General features: G+C 39.9%; 1 protein-coding gene across 2 annotated transcripts in view; it reads left to right on the top strand.

Annotated features, from left to right (window-relative positions):
• SH3KBP1 (SH3 domain containing kinase binding protein 1) overlaps nucleotides 1-17,543 on the top strand; it is a 188,282-nt gene that overhangs the window by 74,070 nt on the left and 96,669 nt on the right. For both annotated transcript variants that reach the window (XM_021711223.1, XM_021711224.1), the window contains one exon: nucleotides 6,909-7,003. In XM_021711223.1, the coding sequence (XP_021566898.1) occupies nucleotides 6,909-7,003 (95 nt within the window). The remainder of the gene's footprint in view (nucleotides 1-6,908; nucleotides 7,004-17,543) is intronic.

Consider the following 17,543-nt stretch of genomic DNA (forward strand, 5'->3'; position numbering starts at 1 on the left):
GGTTTTGGGGGGACTTTCTTTGTGTTGATATTTATTTTTATTCCACTGTGGTCTGAGAAGGTGCATGGCAGAATTTCAGTCTTATGAAAGTTGTTTCTGCTTGATTTATGGCTGAGGGTATGGTTGATCTTAGATTACGTTCCATGTGGTATGAGTAGAATGTATATTCTGTGGTCACTGGGTGGAGTGTTCTGTAGGTATGAATTAAGTCCATTTGGTCAAGCATCACATTGAGGTTCCAGATCTCCTTTCTGATTTTTTTTCTTGATGATCTGTCCAGGGTTGTGAGTGGGGTATTAAAATCCCCAGCTATGATAGGGTTAGAGTCAATATCATTTTTAAGTTTGCCTAGAAGCTGCTTTATCAAAATTGATGCTCCTATGCTGGGTGCATATATGTTTAGGATGGATATCTCTTGTTGATGGGTTGAACTTTTTATCATTATGTAGTGACCTTCTGTATCTTTTTAAATTTTTGATAGCTTAAAGGGTATTTTGTCTGATATTAAGATTGCAACTCCTGTTTTTTTTGTGTTCCGTTTGCCTGAAACTTTGTTCCCCATCCTCTTACTTTGAGTCTGTGAATGTCCTTTCTGGTGAGATGAGTCTCTTGGAGACAATATATTGTTGCCTCATGATATTTTATTCATTTTGCCATTCTGTGTCTTTTCAGTGGTGCATTTAGTCCATTCACATTTAGGCTAATTATTGAAATGTGAGAGTTTATCCCTGTCTTGAGGTTCTTATAAAGTTGTTGTTGTTGCTGTTTGCTTGTTGTATTTCTTTTGATTTTTGGGTTGATTCATATGTGTTTTCAATCTTTTTCCTATACTGTTGTGAAGAACGTTGTTCTTTTTTTCCTTTCTTCTGTGCTTAATACTTTCTTAAATGTTTCTTATAGAGCTGGTCTAGAGGCAGCGTAAGTTCTTAGGGATTGAATGTCTGGGATAGATTTTAATTCTCCATCACAGATGAAGCTTAGCTTAGCTGGGTAGGTTATTCTTGGTTGAAATTGTTTATCTTTGAGAGCTTTGAAGATTGGTCTCCAAGCTCTTCTCACCTGAAGTGTCTGTAGATAAATCTGCTGCTATTCTAATTGGTTTTCCCCAGTAGGTAGTCTGACCTTTTTCTCTTGCTGCCTTTAGGATTTTTTTATTTTATACCTACTTTGTTTAGGTAAATTACTATGTGTCTAGGAGTTGGTCTTCTTATTTGTTGTCTTGCAGGGGTTCTCCAAATCTCTTGTGTTTGAATGGTCACATCACTGATGAGATGAGGGACATTTTCTGGAATAATTTCATGGAATGTTTGTTCCAGGGTGGTCTCTGTCTCTCTTTCTGCCTCAGGAAGTCCAATTACTCTTAGGTTCAGCCTCTTGAAATAATCACTCATCTCTTAAAGGTTTTGTTCTGTCTTTTAAAGCTTCTTTTCTATGTTTTTGACAGTTTGGGTTAGTTCTACATTTTGGTCCTCAAGCTCTGAGAGTCTTCTGCTTGGCTAATTCAGCTCTCCATGCTTATCAGTTTATTATTTATTTCATTTATAGTATTCTTTACTGCTGTTATCTCAGTTATCAGCTCCTTCATTCTTTCCTCTTCTCTCTCTTCAATTCTGTTTATTCTCTCATTAATGTCTTGATAACTGGGTTTGTAGTTTGATACCAGTCATTCTGGGGGCTCTTCATCGTTTGTGTTCTGTAGTCTGTATTCTTAGTGTTTGACCTCCCAGGGGTCTGTGTGAAATCCATATTCCTCTTTTGGTTTTCTTCATTTGTGTAGATTTTCTCCCCCCCCACACACACTTTTTTTTCCTCTTCTTTAATTCTGTTGTTCGGGATTGGGGGGTTGCTTTTACTTCTGTTTGCTCAATCTCCTTTCTTCCTTATGTGGATCTTCTGGCTTTATTCAATTCTGAAGCTGGACTGTGGGTTGGGGGCTGTATTTTTTGCAGTTTTGAGATTTAATTGAGGGGAGAGCTGTGATTCAGAATCTATCTGCAGATCCCACTATCCACTGACAGTTGTGTAGGCACCCTGGAACCCACTTCCCACTGCCTTACAGTCTGTCCATGCAGTGGGAGTATGGGTTTGCTCCCTGAACACAAAATGAGGTAAGAAAAAGGAAAAGAATGGAAAAAGGAAGGAGGTGGGGCAAGAGGAAAGTGGAGAGAGAGAAGAGTAAGAGGGAAAATAGACAGACATACCAGCTAACAAGTGAAAAGAGACACAAAGACAGAAAAGAGTTTAAAAAAAACTAAAACATACAGACAATCATACAAACACACAAACTGACAAAAACTTCCGTATTGATGTACTCTTCCCATACACAAACAGGAAGTCTTTTTAAAAAAATCAGTAAAATAACAGAAATAAAGCAAGTATGAAAATATTATCGAAAACAGAAAGAGAGAAAAAAACTAAAACAAAAAACACAGAAAAATGAGCAAAGCAAACAGACAAGAAAAGACCAAAAAAAAAAGGAACAAGGAACCAAATATTTATTTTATTGTTTTATATTTGAGTTCTGGAATAAGTTTAAGTTTTCTTTTCTTTTTTATGTTAAGTGCTCTGAGGTCATTCCTCTAAGTCCAACTTCTTTTCAACTCTGATCTCCAGCCCTCCCCCTCTGCTTTCAGTGAAGGCTGATAGGATTGCTCTCAGTGTGGGTCAGATGCCCCAGGCCTACTGCGGGAGGAGGGTGGATCAGATCTGAACTCACCTGGCTTGCTGCCTGTCAAGTCTCCTGCTCAGATCTGATATGTCTGTATCTGATTTGGCATGGGGGAGGGGCTCTGTCTCTCGAGTTTGATGAGATTACCTTAGGTCCCAAGTTGGAGGCTGGGTGGAGCTGGGTGAGGCAATGCAGGTCTCTGCCTGGTCCTGGGACAGAGAAAATGGCTGTGGTCGGCATTTCCTCACTGAGAATGGGACTCCTCTCCAGCTCTCCCCAGTCTTCTCTCTCCACTGATCGGATCCGGGGCTCCAGCCAATTTGCTATCACAGGTGATGGTGTGGGGCAGGTGCCAGGTCATGAGAATCAGCTGGATTCAGCAGCCTCTTCTCAGGAGAGTCCAGTGAACAGCAGATGATCCTGTGCACGCGGGTGGCTTCAATCTCAGGGTGGTGGGGGGTTGCAGTCACTTGTGGAGAAGAGCCCCAGTGCATGAACCCAAGCCTCCACTCAGATGGATTTTCACCCACCCACCACCACACTCCTACTCATGCAGAGAGTCTTTATGGACACTCACTTTTGCGGAGATGCTAACAGTCCTACCTGTTCCATTGCCATGTTGCCGGAAGTCCCAAGCTTAAGTTTTCTAAGTGTTCTGCTGAAATTAACCAAACTCTCCTCTTGTCCTTCCTTTGCTGGCCCCTCATTTTACATGTGGGCACACTGAGGTCATCCAGAGCTACATTGTGATTTCCTCAGGTCATGTGCTCAGGAAAGCCCAGCTAAGACCGAACCCAGTCCTGAGTGTCCTGACTTCTGACCCATAGTTCTTTCTTCCTACTTGCTGTTCCTTGAATGTTCCTCAACTTTATAGGTGTCATTTGGAGATGACCAAGAAACGTTGAGTGGGAGCTTTGTGTCAGGTTCTTGGGGATTCAAAGAGGTGCGAGTCATGCTGCGAGTCATGCTGCAACAAGCTTGGAGGCTTAGCAGTAGTCATTAGCACCAGTATCTCCTTCTTTTGTCTAAAAGTGGTGCTTTTAGAGAGATGTAGTGGCTTGTGCCTGTAATCCCAGCACTTTGAGAGGCCGAGGCAGGAGGATTGCTTGAGCCCAGGAATTTGACACCAGCCTGGGCAACATAGTGAGAACTCATCTCTATTTTAAAAATAAAAAATACATAATTTAGATGGATGAGGTGATGTGTGCCTGTAGTCCCAGCTACTCAGGAGGCTGAGGTGGGAAGATCACCTGAGCCCAGGAGGTCAAGGCTGTGGTGAGCCATGATCATGCCACTGCACTCCAGCCTGGGCAACAGAGTGAGACTCCAACTCCCCCCCCCCAATTTTTTTTAAATAACAAAAGTGGTGCTTTCCAGATAATTCTGCATCTAATACCTTATACATAAAATAGCATAGCTGCATGGTAGAAGTGTTTTAAAACTGGATTATGGTGATGGTTACACAACTGTATAAATCTATTAAAACATTAAATTCTCAATGATTTTTTTTGGTCTCAGTAAATTCTCACAGTGAAAACATTTGTAAGATGTTTGGGAAATGGAGACTTGGAAAACTGGTCTTTGATGACTCATGAAAGAAGGTAGAAAGAAAAATTCAAGAGAATTAGTGTCTACTGGGATAGGCATTTATTATTCTGCATCAAAGTTAACAAGCCTAATGGTTTTGAGTGGTATTAGCTATTTCCTAAGGAGCAGGCTGGTTCCTACAGACAGATTGTAACCTATTGCTATATACCAGGGGTGCCAAAAAATGTATACACATTTTAAGAGATGTTATCTATATACTACTGTCAATTCACGGTAATCAAATGTGTCTGGAAACTGATGTTAACCACTTTGAGCACCTCTTGTAATTGCAGAAGTCAAATATGACTTGTATTCATCTTTTGTTATCATTGCATATTGAATATTAAAATTTAATACAGTTTTTTTCTTTTCTTAAAAAGTGTATACATTTTTTGGCACTCTGTATTATAAGTATTGATTATATTGTCCCCAATACAACTTATATCACAGATGAAATATAATTTCAATAGCACCAAACACTGTACTGTCTTCCAACAAAGATAAAATTGTTAAAAGCAGAAGGACAGGGGCAACTCTTTTCCCCAAGTCTATCTGTCTGCCTGTCTATCACTATTCTCTTTCTCACACACACATCAGGGAACAAAATCAAATAGCTTCCTACCTCCAAGCAAATTTCTCTCACATTTCATTGACTGGGAATAGATCACATGCCCTCCCCTAAACCAATCACCAACCAAGGAGAGTAAGGTTAACATTATTCACCTGGATACAGTTTACTCATCCCCAGGGCTGTGGGGTGGGGAGAGGTTGTGTTCTGGAATATAATACCTGAACAAATTAGGGTTCTGTGAACTAGGAAGGGAGTCTAGGAATGGCTACTGGGAAGTTAGCCAACAACCTCTACCACATTTATTCAATTTTTTTTTTTTTTTTACTGAAAGGAATAGAAACATGGCCGGTTCCTTCTTCATTTGTTATCCATAGATCTCTATATTATTTGTAAAATGTCTCCATGATTTCCATTTGAAGAATTATTCTTTTTTTTAAATTAATTTAATTTATTTTTATTTTTTATTTTAAAGATATGGTAAAGCTAGTACTTTTCAGGACAGTCCTTCAATCATACTGTGTCTGTGTTGTAAGTTTTGAGATTGGGTAGTCATTATTTCACTAGCACAGTCTATAGGAAAATTGGTAAGGAGTTTTCATTATCCAACTTAAAGATGTTGAACTTTTCCCCTCCCTTTAGAACATTTGACCAATTCAGATTTTTGAAGTTTTAACTAAAGAAAGATGGGATGTTGGCAACTATGTGGGTCTATGAGCAAAAGCCATCTGAGGCCCAGAATACCTAAGATAGAAGGTTTCCAACACTAGGACAAGGGATGTAACTGATATCTTCAAGCCATTGTATAGAAAACAAAAACATCTGTACAGAAGCAAATTGAGTCCTCCTCTCCCTCCTTCACTTCTCCCCTTTTCTCCCTGCTCTTTCTTATCCGAACCATAGACCACAGTGTATTTGTATTATGGATTTTTAAAGTGCCTTTATTTTAGATATCACTCTTTGATTGTTGGCATGTTAGCTAAAACAAAGGAAACACATTTCAGTGATATAAATTGTATTAGGGACAATATAATTAATACCTCTGTCTATAACTTCAGTTTGTAACCCATATGCAGGAACTGACCTAATCCTTGAGAAATAGCTAAGGTCACTCAAAGCCATTAAGTTTGTTGACTTTGCTGCAGAATAATAAATGTTTGTCCCAGTAGATACTACTTCTCTTAAATTTTTCTTTCTACTTTCTGTCCTTGAGTCATCAAAGTCCAGTTTTCCAAGTCTCCATTTCCCAAATACCTTACAAATGTTTTCACTGTCTTCACAACTGGCACTTTTGGATAAATAGAGATTGTTTTCCATCAGATAGAGTTTCAAAACCATGTAGTTCAAGGACATACTTGAATTAATTTTGAGTGGGCTTAGTTTTCTTTTTTTTTCTTTTTTCTTTTCGGTGAGGGCTAGTGCATCTTCTTGCTGATGGACAGCCCCATCTACGAATAGCAGGTCCCCACAGAGAAGCAAGTTATGGGACATGTTTGAACAAGTTCCCCCTCACACATGTGTGTGTAAAGAATGGTTAGTATTTGTTGGCTGCTTGTGATTGGCACACATTTACATACAGATATGTTAACATTTATCTATTAAGATGTGCCATAATGGGGTAAATTTTCATTGTTTTATGTACCATATTGACTTTGTAACATAAATTCCTCACTTCTGATTTAGTAATGTGTGGAAGACCCTGTGAGTCAAAATTTAAGCTTTTTGGTCTCTGTAGATGATGTGCACTTATGCATACACCCGAAGAGTATATATAATGGTGTATGTTTGTTTTCCTGAGACCAAGGAAACCTTTTTGCTTTTCTTCCTGAGAAAAGCAAAGCAGATCAGTAGCATTTCATGATGTCACATCACTTGTAAGAGAAAAAATAAAGAGACTAAATATACATGAGCCAAAAATGAACAATCTTAGGTAATTTTCTGAGAGCAACTCTTTTTTATGCAGTAGTAATAACCTATCTGTTAAGTGTGCCTTTCCCAAAGTTAATATGATAGAGAGCGTCTTCTCCTGGGCCAGCTCATTAGATAAAGCATTTTAAAGGTTGTGTTTTATTTTTTTCTTTGCAGGCAAGGATTACTGCAAAGTAATATTTCCATATGAGGCGCAGAATGATGATGAATTGACAATCAAAGAAGGAGATATAGTCACTCTCATCAACAAGGTAAGCAAAAGTTGTCAACTGCTTTCTAAACTGTGAACTGCTTGTGGATGTTGACAGGATAATATGGGGCTTTAGCCCTTGAAACACTTGGCTTTTATGATCCTGAACTTGTGAGGAAGAATCTTGCATCATTCCTTTTGATCAGGCTAAGTCCAGTGTATCCAGGTGAATGAATTCCTTGAGAAATGAATTGATTTCTGTTTGTTTGGGGGCCAGCTGCAGATTTACATGGTCCTGCAGAAAATTCTGTTCTAGAAGGAATAACCTGGAAGGCAGCCTGCTTGGCTGGAGATCCTGCCCTCCACAGCAGCTGGGCTGTAAAGCTCTGTGTCATGAGGTATTCAAGGAGGGACTTTAAAAAGGCTAGTCATGCCTCACAGGCAGAAAATGCTTAAAGAATGTTTGCTGTTCAGATCAAAGTCAGGTAGAGTGCCTAAGAGAATTTTGCCTGTCTTGTTTGCACTAAGAAGGTTGAATGATTTTATTATCATTATGGCCAGAGCCCTGTAAACACATGGAGTGCTATAAAATCTGTGTGAAGTGACGCAGTTTAACAAGGGCCTTAGCCATGTACTGTTTATGCTTTCATGCAATGGTACTCACCAAGTAGGTAGTTGAAAGATGTGTTATTTAAGTGATATGGTCTTTTCTCTGAAGTACAAGGTTTTTATGATGGGTGAATACGATGAGAAGCAGAACAGACTTTAAGATGTGTAAAGTGGTTTTATTCTTGTGTCTAGGGGAATGGCAGGGAACTTAGCACAATCCCCTTAGCACAAGTGTGACTTGGGAGATCATCATGGCTGCCTGGGCTCTTGCAGGGCTGGGAATCATAGGCAGGGTAAAGGATGCAAGGAAGAGGGAGAAAGAATGGGGAGGTGGGGCAAGGTGCTGCTGCTTGTGGTCATTTTTGAGAGGGAGGGGAACTGTGGTGTCAGCTACCCACAACCCTAACCCAGGTGTATCCATAAGTGATCAGTAGGATTTATCTTTATCATCAAGGGGTTACCTCAAAGAAATGGCTTTAGAGATTGTGTGTGTGTGTGTGTGTGTGTGTGTGTGTGTGTGTGTTGTATTGGAGTCTCACTCTGTCACCCAGGCTGGAGTACAGTGGCATGCTCATGGCCACTGCAGTCTCAACCTGCTGGGATCAGGTGATCCTTCTGCCTCAGCCTTCCAAGGAACTACAGGCACACGCCACCACACCCAGCTAATTTTTTGATTTATTGTAAAGATGAGGTCTCGCCAAGTTGTCCAGACTGGTCTTGAACCTGTGGGCTCAAGCAGTCCTCTCACCTCGGCCTCGCAAAATGCTGGGATTATAGGCGTTAGCCACTGTACCCAGCTGAGACTGTGTGTTTTATGAGCCTAATCCAAATATGCTAGGGAACTAATGACCCTAGAGGTTCAATAGCTTGTCAAAGGTCAGGAGTTTTCACGAACTCCATATGAACATGGTGTGTGCTAAACCACGCTAGAGTTATAGAGGCTTCTTTCTGGAACAGCACATGACTCTCTGTTTTGCAGATCACCCAAGAACATGTCCATTTTTTTACCTGTAAAACATTCTCCCCTTCAGTTATTTCAGGATATCTCTGTAGGTGTTGAAGGTGGCAGGAGGAAATGAGAGGAGGGAAAGAATGTTTCCGTTGTTGTTCCTTTCTGTAAACAAGTCAGATGTGGTTCTTTTCTTTATTATCTCCTTCAAATTGCTTTCTTATACACAGTACATTTCCTATTTTTAATCAGACTTAACCTAGCAAGCAGAATAAGGAAGTTGTTAAATGGGTGTGAAGCATGATACAAATACTTTAATAATTAGCACAGATATTTGGTTTTAGTAATACTAAGAAAGGGTAGAGTGCTTTTTTCCCCCCTGTAATGACAAAGCAGTCAAATAACTGCCATTCTTTGCAGTGGGGGGAACTCACTGTCCTGCTTTTTGTTGTTGTTGTTGTTGTTTTTGGAAGAAGGGCAGCCTCTTTTTAATTGAAAACCCGATGTATCAATAATATTTAATAAGGTTTGAGAAAAGAAAAACCAACCAGGGTTCAGATAACATATTATACTCCAGTCCTTCCACTTAAATATATGCCGTGGTGAGAACACATTAATCTTGATGATTTTGTTCCTAACCTCCTAGTCTGAGATCCAATCTGATAAAAAGTATCTATCTAATTTTTCTAAAGATTAGTCAGAAAGATAATATCTATCAGTCTCATCTACACAGTACAGGGAAATGAACAGGCTGATGTGGCAGGCTGCTTTCAAGAATGTCCTGAGAGTTGCAGTCCATTTCTCTGGTTTTGGGGATTAATGTATCTAGAAGTAGTTTGGAAACTGAAGCAGCATTCTGCTATTCATGTTGCATAATCAAAATATGAGGTTGTCTTCTCCACTGTATGCTTGGTCACTTGACCCAGCTTGCACACTGATCCTGCTCCTCCAGCCTAGAGTTCCAATATCATCATTTTGACACTTGGTACCCCTGGTCCCACCCTTCCCCCACCCTCTAAGCCTAGCCACACTGGAGTCTGAGGGTTCTGCTTTCCGGCATCCCTGCCACTTCCTGCCCATGCAAAGCTGAGGCTGAGCCCAGGCTTAAGTTGTTCTGCACCTGCCTGGGGCAGGTGAGCAGAGACCAGGCTTCCTCCATCCTCTTTTGTCCTGCACCCACCACAGCACCTGGCTTAGAGGAGCACCCTGGGGTGGCAAAGGATGAAGGGATGCTTCCCCAGCTCTAGTGTCTCCTACCCATTTCGTCCCTAACATCCCAACCTCTTTTTTGTCATTCCTTAACAATGCTATGCTCGCTAACCCCTCTGTCCCAATCAAAGTCTTTGGTAACTTTGTTTTCCTTTATTATAAAATCCAGATAGATGATCTTGGTACTACTTCACCCAGGCTGCCTGGCCTCACTCTGTCTTTGTTGCTTAAGAAAATCCCTTGTGCTTTATCATTTTGTTTTTATTATTATTTTATATGATCTACTGGGAAATTAGGTCTCTGTGCTAGTGCAGAATTTTACTTTTATAAATAAAATGCTTGCCAGCCTTGACCTAGCATTCCAATTTTCTGGAAGCAGTGTATTCAGATGACAAGTGCCATATAGGCTGCCAGTTCACAGAGCCAGGGTTTGAATCCCAGCTCTACTGTGTCTCTTTGGGCATGCTACTTAGCCCCTTGGAGCCTCAGTTTCCTCAGCCATAAAGCAAGGGCCATAAAGTTGACCTCACAGGGCTGCTGTAAGGATTCATGGAAACACTGTGTATAAAGCACCTCTGGCTGGGAGGGGTCTGCCAGTGGTACCCGTAATCCTAGGAATCGTCACCTCAACTCTGGCTGTTCTGTCTCAGGCCTTGGAAGTGGAAATGGAAGGGTTCTTGTGTCTGGGCACAGTTTGCGTCTGGGACTGAAATGCTGTGTCATTAAGTAGGTTAAAATGATGAGAAATCGCCGGGCTCAGTGGCTCAGCCTATAATCCCACACCTTTGGGAGGCTGAGGTGAGTGGATTGCCTGAGCCCGCGGGTTCGAGACCCGCCTGGGCAACTTGGCGAGACCTCATCTCTACAATAAAATCAAAATGAGCTGGCATGGTAGTGCGCACCTGTAGTTCAAACTACTTGGAAGGCTGAGGCGGAAGTATGACCGGAGCCCAGCAGGTCGAGGCTGCGATGGCCAGGAGTGGCCACTGCACTCTAGTCTGGGTGACAGAGTGAGACTCCAACTCAAAAAAAAAAAAAATGATGAGCAATCCACCTAAAGTAGTTAAGAATTCACAATAAGGGAGATTTAGCAAGAATTTGGAAAGAAAATATGCCTGAGGAAAATATTTTGCCTGTCGAAAGTGAGGGAAAATGGAGTCTGAACCTGTAAAACCCTGCTGACATTATAGAAAATTCTTACCTCTTCCCCAAGTTAAGAATTACCCAGAAGTTCATTGAGATGATTATATCCTATTACAATTATAAAATAATTTCACCATGATTTGTTTAATATGCATTTTGATGTGCATGTGTATTGGTTGTATGGGTTGTGGTGAAAGATCTGAATTATTGCTTTCTAAATTGAATTGCATTTGCTGTAGAGGTTCTTGACTGACTCTGAATTCCACCGATGTTTCCTTTGGTATCAGTGAAGGTGGTTTCCCTTTGCCCTGCTTTTCTGTGCTGTGGCAGGAGTCACAGAGCAGGCGTTGCCCTCATTTTAGCCCTAGATTGTCAGTTCGTGTGGCTTTCTAGAAAATGAGTCAGACACCTTTAGTGGGTGTCTATAAGCCCTCTGTGGTTCCTGAAATAATGTGCAAAGACCCAAACTATTTATGCATGTCCCTGGAAACTAGGAGGAAATATGACAACCCGAATGGTTTGTTTTCTAGTTTATTTATAAAGAATTCTTACAGATTTGGGAACATTTCCACTCATGCAGAACACACCTGTGTTTAACGTTTATTTCCAGTCTCTCAAAAATAACTCTCACGTCTGTGTTCCTGCCACCCCCATCCCTGCCTTCCTGATTTGTGCTCAGAATGTGTTTGAAAAGGTTCTGAAGCCTCTGGGTCTGGTTTCCAACGGGAAAAGCTGAGGGCAGTTTGGTGGGAGCCACGCAAGGGCTCAGCTGTGAGGGTGGCCGCCGTTGGAGGGTGTGCCACACCGTGACTGCTGTCACTTGGGGCAGAATGAGCCTAGCCATAGAGAGCGGGATATGTTCCTCAGAGCAACAGTCCTATAACCTAGGAGGATGGACTTCCTTCATGACCCCTTGTAAACAAGAACCTTTAGGAATTTTTTATTAAAAAGGCTTCCTTGTGTAGCAGTGTCTTTGACCCTTAAAGCATACCCAACCCCATGTATCTTCATTGTTTTAGGTCTATTTGATGACAAGATAAGTACTTAGGAAGATCATATTATTGGCTAAAGTCACGGAGTGATGGAGATGGAGGGAAGAGGATGGAGTTGATATAAGCTAGCATTGATGTCCACAGAAGGAAATCAATAGATGTGCCCTAAAGAAAGAAGAGACTCAGAGTCTGAGCTACAGGCAGTTAGTAGCACCCCTAATGCCAGCAGTCATCTTTCCTTGGACCATGAGGATTATCCAATAAAGATTATAAGCAGCAATTTTAGTTTGCACTCTGTCCTCTTCCTCTTACAATGTTCTTTCATTCATTCATTCCTTCATTCCTTCATTCAAGAATATTTATAGTGTACCAGGAGCTACACTAGATGCTGAAGGTGCAATGATGAGTCAGAAAATTCAAACCAACAGTTTTTCCTCTTTTTAGGGATTCCAGATATTTCGAGCTAGACACGCTGTGAGGGCACAGTTAGAACCAGCTTCTTTCATCTATAACGCAACACGTTTTCCTCCCTTCTGTCCAAACAACAGCTGAGCATTTAATGCAATAATAGCCAGATCTCCCTACAGGACCAGTGCAGGCTTCTGGGCCACTGGCAGCAAGAGCCTAGGACTCTCATCACCATTGCTTTGTCCTCAGGAGTCTCCCTGGAACTCAGCATCTCACCTCATCCTCAGGGCAGCCCTGGGAGTTAGGGGGGGCCATGCATGTTCTCTACAGAATACAAAGGAGGAACAGAGGCACAGAGGACTAAAGCGGCGTTACCAAGGGACTCCCAGCAAGTCACTGGCAGAGCCAGGGAAGTAGAATCTCCTGACTCCCTGATGAGTGCTCACAGAACTTGGGGCTGGTCACAGTGCTAACTTAACAAGCAAGCGGCGTCTGTGTTTCCTGTGAGACTGAGTCACTCCCAGAGGTGACTCCTGTCTACTCATTGAGAGTCACCCATTGTTGCTGCATATCTAGGACAAGTATCTGTGCAGTTTCCTTTCTAAATTAATGACTATCATTATTTATCAGAAAACAAAATTATCATGCTATTATTCTATCCATTCGTTTCTGATGCTTGTATTTTGGACTCTGTTTCTGATTTGTTAGGGTGAGGATAGCACTGTGGTGGTTTCTGAATCATCCATGACTTCCTGATTTCACTGCCACCTTTAAAGAAATTAAATGATGGTCAATGCAGAGGGATTGATTAGCTCTGCTCAGTACTAGTGTTGGTTCTTTTTGTGCCTGAGGCTCTCTTCCCCTACTGCTTTCTTCTGCTTTCTTCCCACACCCAGCTTTTGCCTTCCTTTTTTCTTCCAGCCTGGGTGCCACTTAGCTCTCTGCTGCTGATAAAGAAAGGCAGGAGTCTTAAGCTCTTTCCTGAGTCATTCTGTGATTTTATGTTCTTTTGTTTGTTCTAATGTTTATTTCCCCTTCCTGCCTCTCTCCAGTTAATTCGTTAATTAATTGAAATATTTATTCATGAGAAAAATATTTTCAGACTTCCTTGCTTCCCACCCCACAGAAAGTAAGGTTGCCTCCACAAAGAGAAGTGGCTTTAGGAATCTCGAGAAAGGTCCTTAGCTTGGTATAAGAAAGCCAATCAGCTAAATCGATTGCTGGCCTTGACCCTTTCTCTTTGAACTGCTGAAGCTTTTAGCAGAACTCAAATGCTAGGATTAGATGTGGTTCCAAAGGTGAGGAATAAATTATCAGGTGTCACCCTGAAGACTATGACATGCTGACAGACCCATTAGAAGGACATGTTTTATGAGTGAATGAAAAAGTTAAGCATAGGTCTGGGATCATCTGGGTTTACACACATTTAAAAAATGTCAGTGTTCAGCAAATGAGTCATTTAGATCATAGAATGTATTTCTTGCAGCTTGGCCTGTCTTGTTAGACTGCATGTGTCCTTATTCAAGACAGAAGTCACAATATGTCTCCTCCTCAGAGTATTTGAAACCCAAAGGAATACAGTTTGCCGCTGTCTTGTTTTCTTTTTAAAAGTAGCCAGGACCCTGGGATAGGTGAGAAAAATCATGGCACCCTAAGTGCATTTGCTCAAAATTCTTTTTCACCGAGCTTATTTGCCATCACAAACACAGTTTTAAGCTAGATGAGGATGGTAAATGTAGGATTCAGGGTGGGAGAAAATGTCTTTTTAGTTTATTAGTAGACAGTCAAAACTTAGCCCCTCCCAAATTTTTATGGTCATTATTGCAGGATTTTCCCTTGCATCATGGACAGATAAGTTTGCAGTTGATGCAAATTCCCTGATTCATGTTCCTCTAAAAATTATATAAAACTGCTTAAAGGGACCCTGTGTTTGTTCAGTCTAGTTGTTGTATCACTCCAGAATGCTATGCTTAAGTGACAGGACATCAATAATCTTTGCAACACCATCTCGGGACACTTTTTTCTTTCTGTAACATGCAGAAGAAATATGCAGTTGTCTTAAAGATTTAGAGGAACTCCCCTTTTTTTATTTCCACTCTTTGTATTACTCAGAGGTGTTGTGAGGATTAAATGAGATGTTGTGACTGACAGTGCTTTAGACACATAAAAGTTAAATTATCGTTGTTGCTATGATAAGTTGTTATAAGAAGATGAAAAGACAAATGTCCAATGACTGAATGTTCATTCTTGTGATTGATCTGGCCTGCAATTAATATCAGTACTTCCCTGAAATTCCTCTTCATTAATTATTTTAACTTTTCTTAGGATGAAAGTAATTTATTATGGCTTTATAGCTCCTGTCTTGTGAAGTATCTCAAAGCTCTTTACATTTGCATTTGTATTTTATTAAAATACACAGTTTCTGGGATGGAAAGTGGTATGGGATACACTTTTAAGTAATACTTTAAAATTTTATTAGTAATACTCTTGGAGAAAAAGGATGAGAACAAAACATAAATACAAAGAAAAGCCAAAATTACCAGTGAATTCAGCACGCATCCCTCTCTTAATGTTTTAGCAATTATTCTTCCAGACATTTTCCATACATGCACATAATTACAAGTTAAAATGAAAATAGAGTTATATTATGCACACTATTTTGTAGTGATCATCCTTGTCCAAAATATATCATTATTATCTTGGGTAACATGGTTAAATGATTCCTTAGGATCCTAATGTATACAGAGAGTACCACAATCCTCTTTTATATTTAGCTTGTTTCCAGTGTTTCTTAATTTAGACCATGTTGTATGTGATCATCACCTTGTTCATAAGTCTGTGTACATCATTATTTCTGCCACTTTCTACTAGCTGTGAAACCTTGAGCAGGTTGCTTCTCTCTCTGTGCCTCAGTTTTCACATCTGTGAAATGGGGATGATAATAGTACCTTCCTGCTAGTGTTTATGAAAATTAAATGAGTTAAAGTAGATAAAGCACTTAGGATGCCTGGCTAATAATAGGTGCTATATAAATGTTAGCTGTTATTATTTCCTAATGATAAATTTCTAAGTGTAATGCTGTATCAGTGCATTTTGAGGACATGTTCAGAAAGATTGTGCCAATTTAGTCTAATCACAGGAGTGTATGAGAATATATTACCCTATCCTTGTCATCCCTGGATATTATCATTCTTTAAAATCTCTGCTAATATGATTTAATTTCTGCTAATTCTGCATTTTATAAAACGATTACTAAACTTGAACATTTTATGCTTTATTTCCAATTGATTTTTATAAAAATATCTTATATTCATGACATTAACCTGTCATCTTTCTCCATACTACAAATATTTTTTCTTAGTTTATAACTCACGGGGATATTTAAGAAAAAAGTCATTAAAATAGATGCCTTTTAGAATTAAAATTTCCTCATTTTATAGTTAACTGTATAGTGCAGTAAAATTCATCCTTTTAAGAATAGTTTTGATTAAGGCTTTTATATTTTAGTCCTAGTTGGAAAGGGTAGCCAGCTATTAAATGCATTCTTTCTCTGCTTTCCTCAGGGCTTTCAACATTTCTATTTAAGGCTTCTGTCCTTACAGTAATTTTTTTTAATAGTAGCATTCAGAGAGCCCCTGAGATTCTGCATGGATGCATATAAGGATCCTCATAGCCTAGACCAGGGTTTGGCAAATTTCTATAAGGAGCCAGAGGGTAAATATTTTAGGCTTTGTGGGCCATGCTGTATCTGCTGCGGTGACTCAACTCTGCCATTGTAGAGTAAAAGCAGCAGTAGGGGTAAATGAATGGATGTGGCTGAGTTCCAATAGCATTTTTTACTTATGGACACTTAAATTAGAATATTATGTAATTTTCACATTCCTTGAAATAGTCTTCTTTTGATTTCTTAAAACCCATTTAAAAATGTAAAAACTATTATTAGCTTGTGGGCCATAGAGAAATAGGTGACAGGCCACACTTGGCCACAGAGAAATAGGTGACAGGCCAGATATTCTTGGCAAAAGAAATAGAATATCTGGAAATAGACCCATAAAAATGCAGGCAATTAATTTTCAACAGAGGTACAAAGACAATTTAAGAGAGAAAGGATACTCTTTCCCAGAAATGATATTGGTACAATTGGACACCCATAGACCAAAAAAAAAAAAAAAGAAAGAAAGAAGAAAAGAAAAATGGAACCCCAACCTAAACCTAACACATTACTGAAAAAATTAGCTCAAAATGGACCATGGATCTACATACAAACATAAAACATAAAAAGTTATTTAGAAGAACATCAGAGAAAAAATTTGTCAGATATGATACCAAAAACACAACCCATAAAAGAAAAAAAAAAAAACGGCTAAATCAGACTTCAGCAAAATTAAAAACGTTTGTTCTGCAAAGACACTCTTAAGAGAATGTTGTTGGCTGGTCTGTTTTTCCTACAAGGTCATCTGAGCCCCAGTGTTCAGTAAATAATTGCCTGATATGTAATCGCACAAATTTCAAGGACCTCGGTTTTGCTCTGAGTCTTCCTGGGAATATCTTTTATAAAACAAGGCCATGGATGTTTCATATTGGAGCCTTCCCCTGCCTACCCCTGTACCCTCCATCCCAAGATGGTAGACAGACATAGCCATACTCTATTAGCCTGACCTGGTCTCAACTGAGCAGTCTGAGTGCTTGGATTTGATTTGAGAGTTGTATTTTTCACTTACTGCACAGGCCTAGAAGCTAAATTGTTAAGTGTAGATAGAGAGGCATCAAACAAATTTTTAGGCCAAGAAATAAGTTTTCCTAATGGAAAAACTTCTTTTTTTATTTTATTGATTTATATATTTTCTTATAAAGATGTGGGGTACATTTCAGGGTTAGGTATATAAACAGTGATCATGCAGGTACCCTTGTTGATGAGGTATGCCCCTCCCTCCCCTAGCAGTTTCCCTCAACTGCCAATCCCACCCCCACTCTCTTGACAGTTTTCCACTACTGCCAATTGCTTTCTTATACTATTATAATTGTTCAAGATTCGTTTATGAGTGAGAACATATAGAACTCTGTTTTTTTTGTTTCTGTGATAGATCACTGAGTATGATCGACTCCAAATTCATCCAAGTTGCTGCAAAGTCCATATATTTGTCCTTCCTTATGGCTGCATAATATTCCATTGTGTATATGTACCACATTTTTTTAATCCAGTTCAGCTTCAATGAGCAACTTGGTTGGTTCCATGTTTTTGCTATTGTGAATAGAGCTGCAACAAACATGTGTGTGCAGGTATCTTTTTT

The sequence above is a fragment of the Carlito syrichta genome, unplaced genomic scaffold (assembly GCF_000164805.1).
Source record: "Carlito syrichta isolate Samal-C Ts95f unplaced genomic scaffold, Tarsius_syrichta-2.0.1 Scaffold301942, whole genome shotgun sequence".
NCBI classification, from domain to species: domain Eukaryota; kingdom Metazoa; phylum Chordata; class Mammalia; order Primates; family Tarsiidae; genus Carlito; species Carlito syrichta.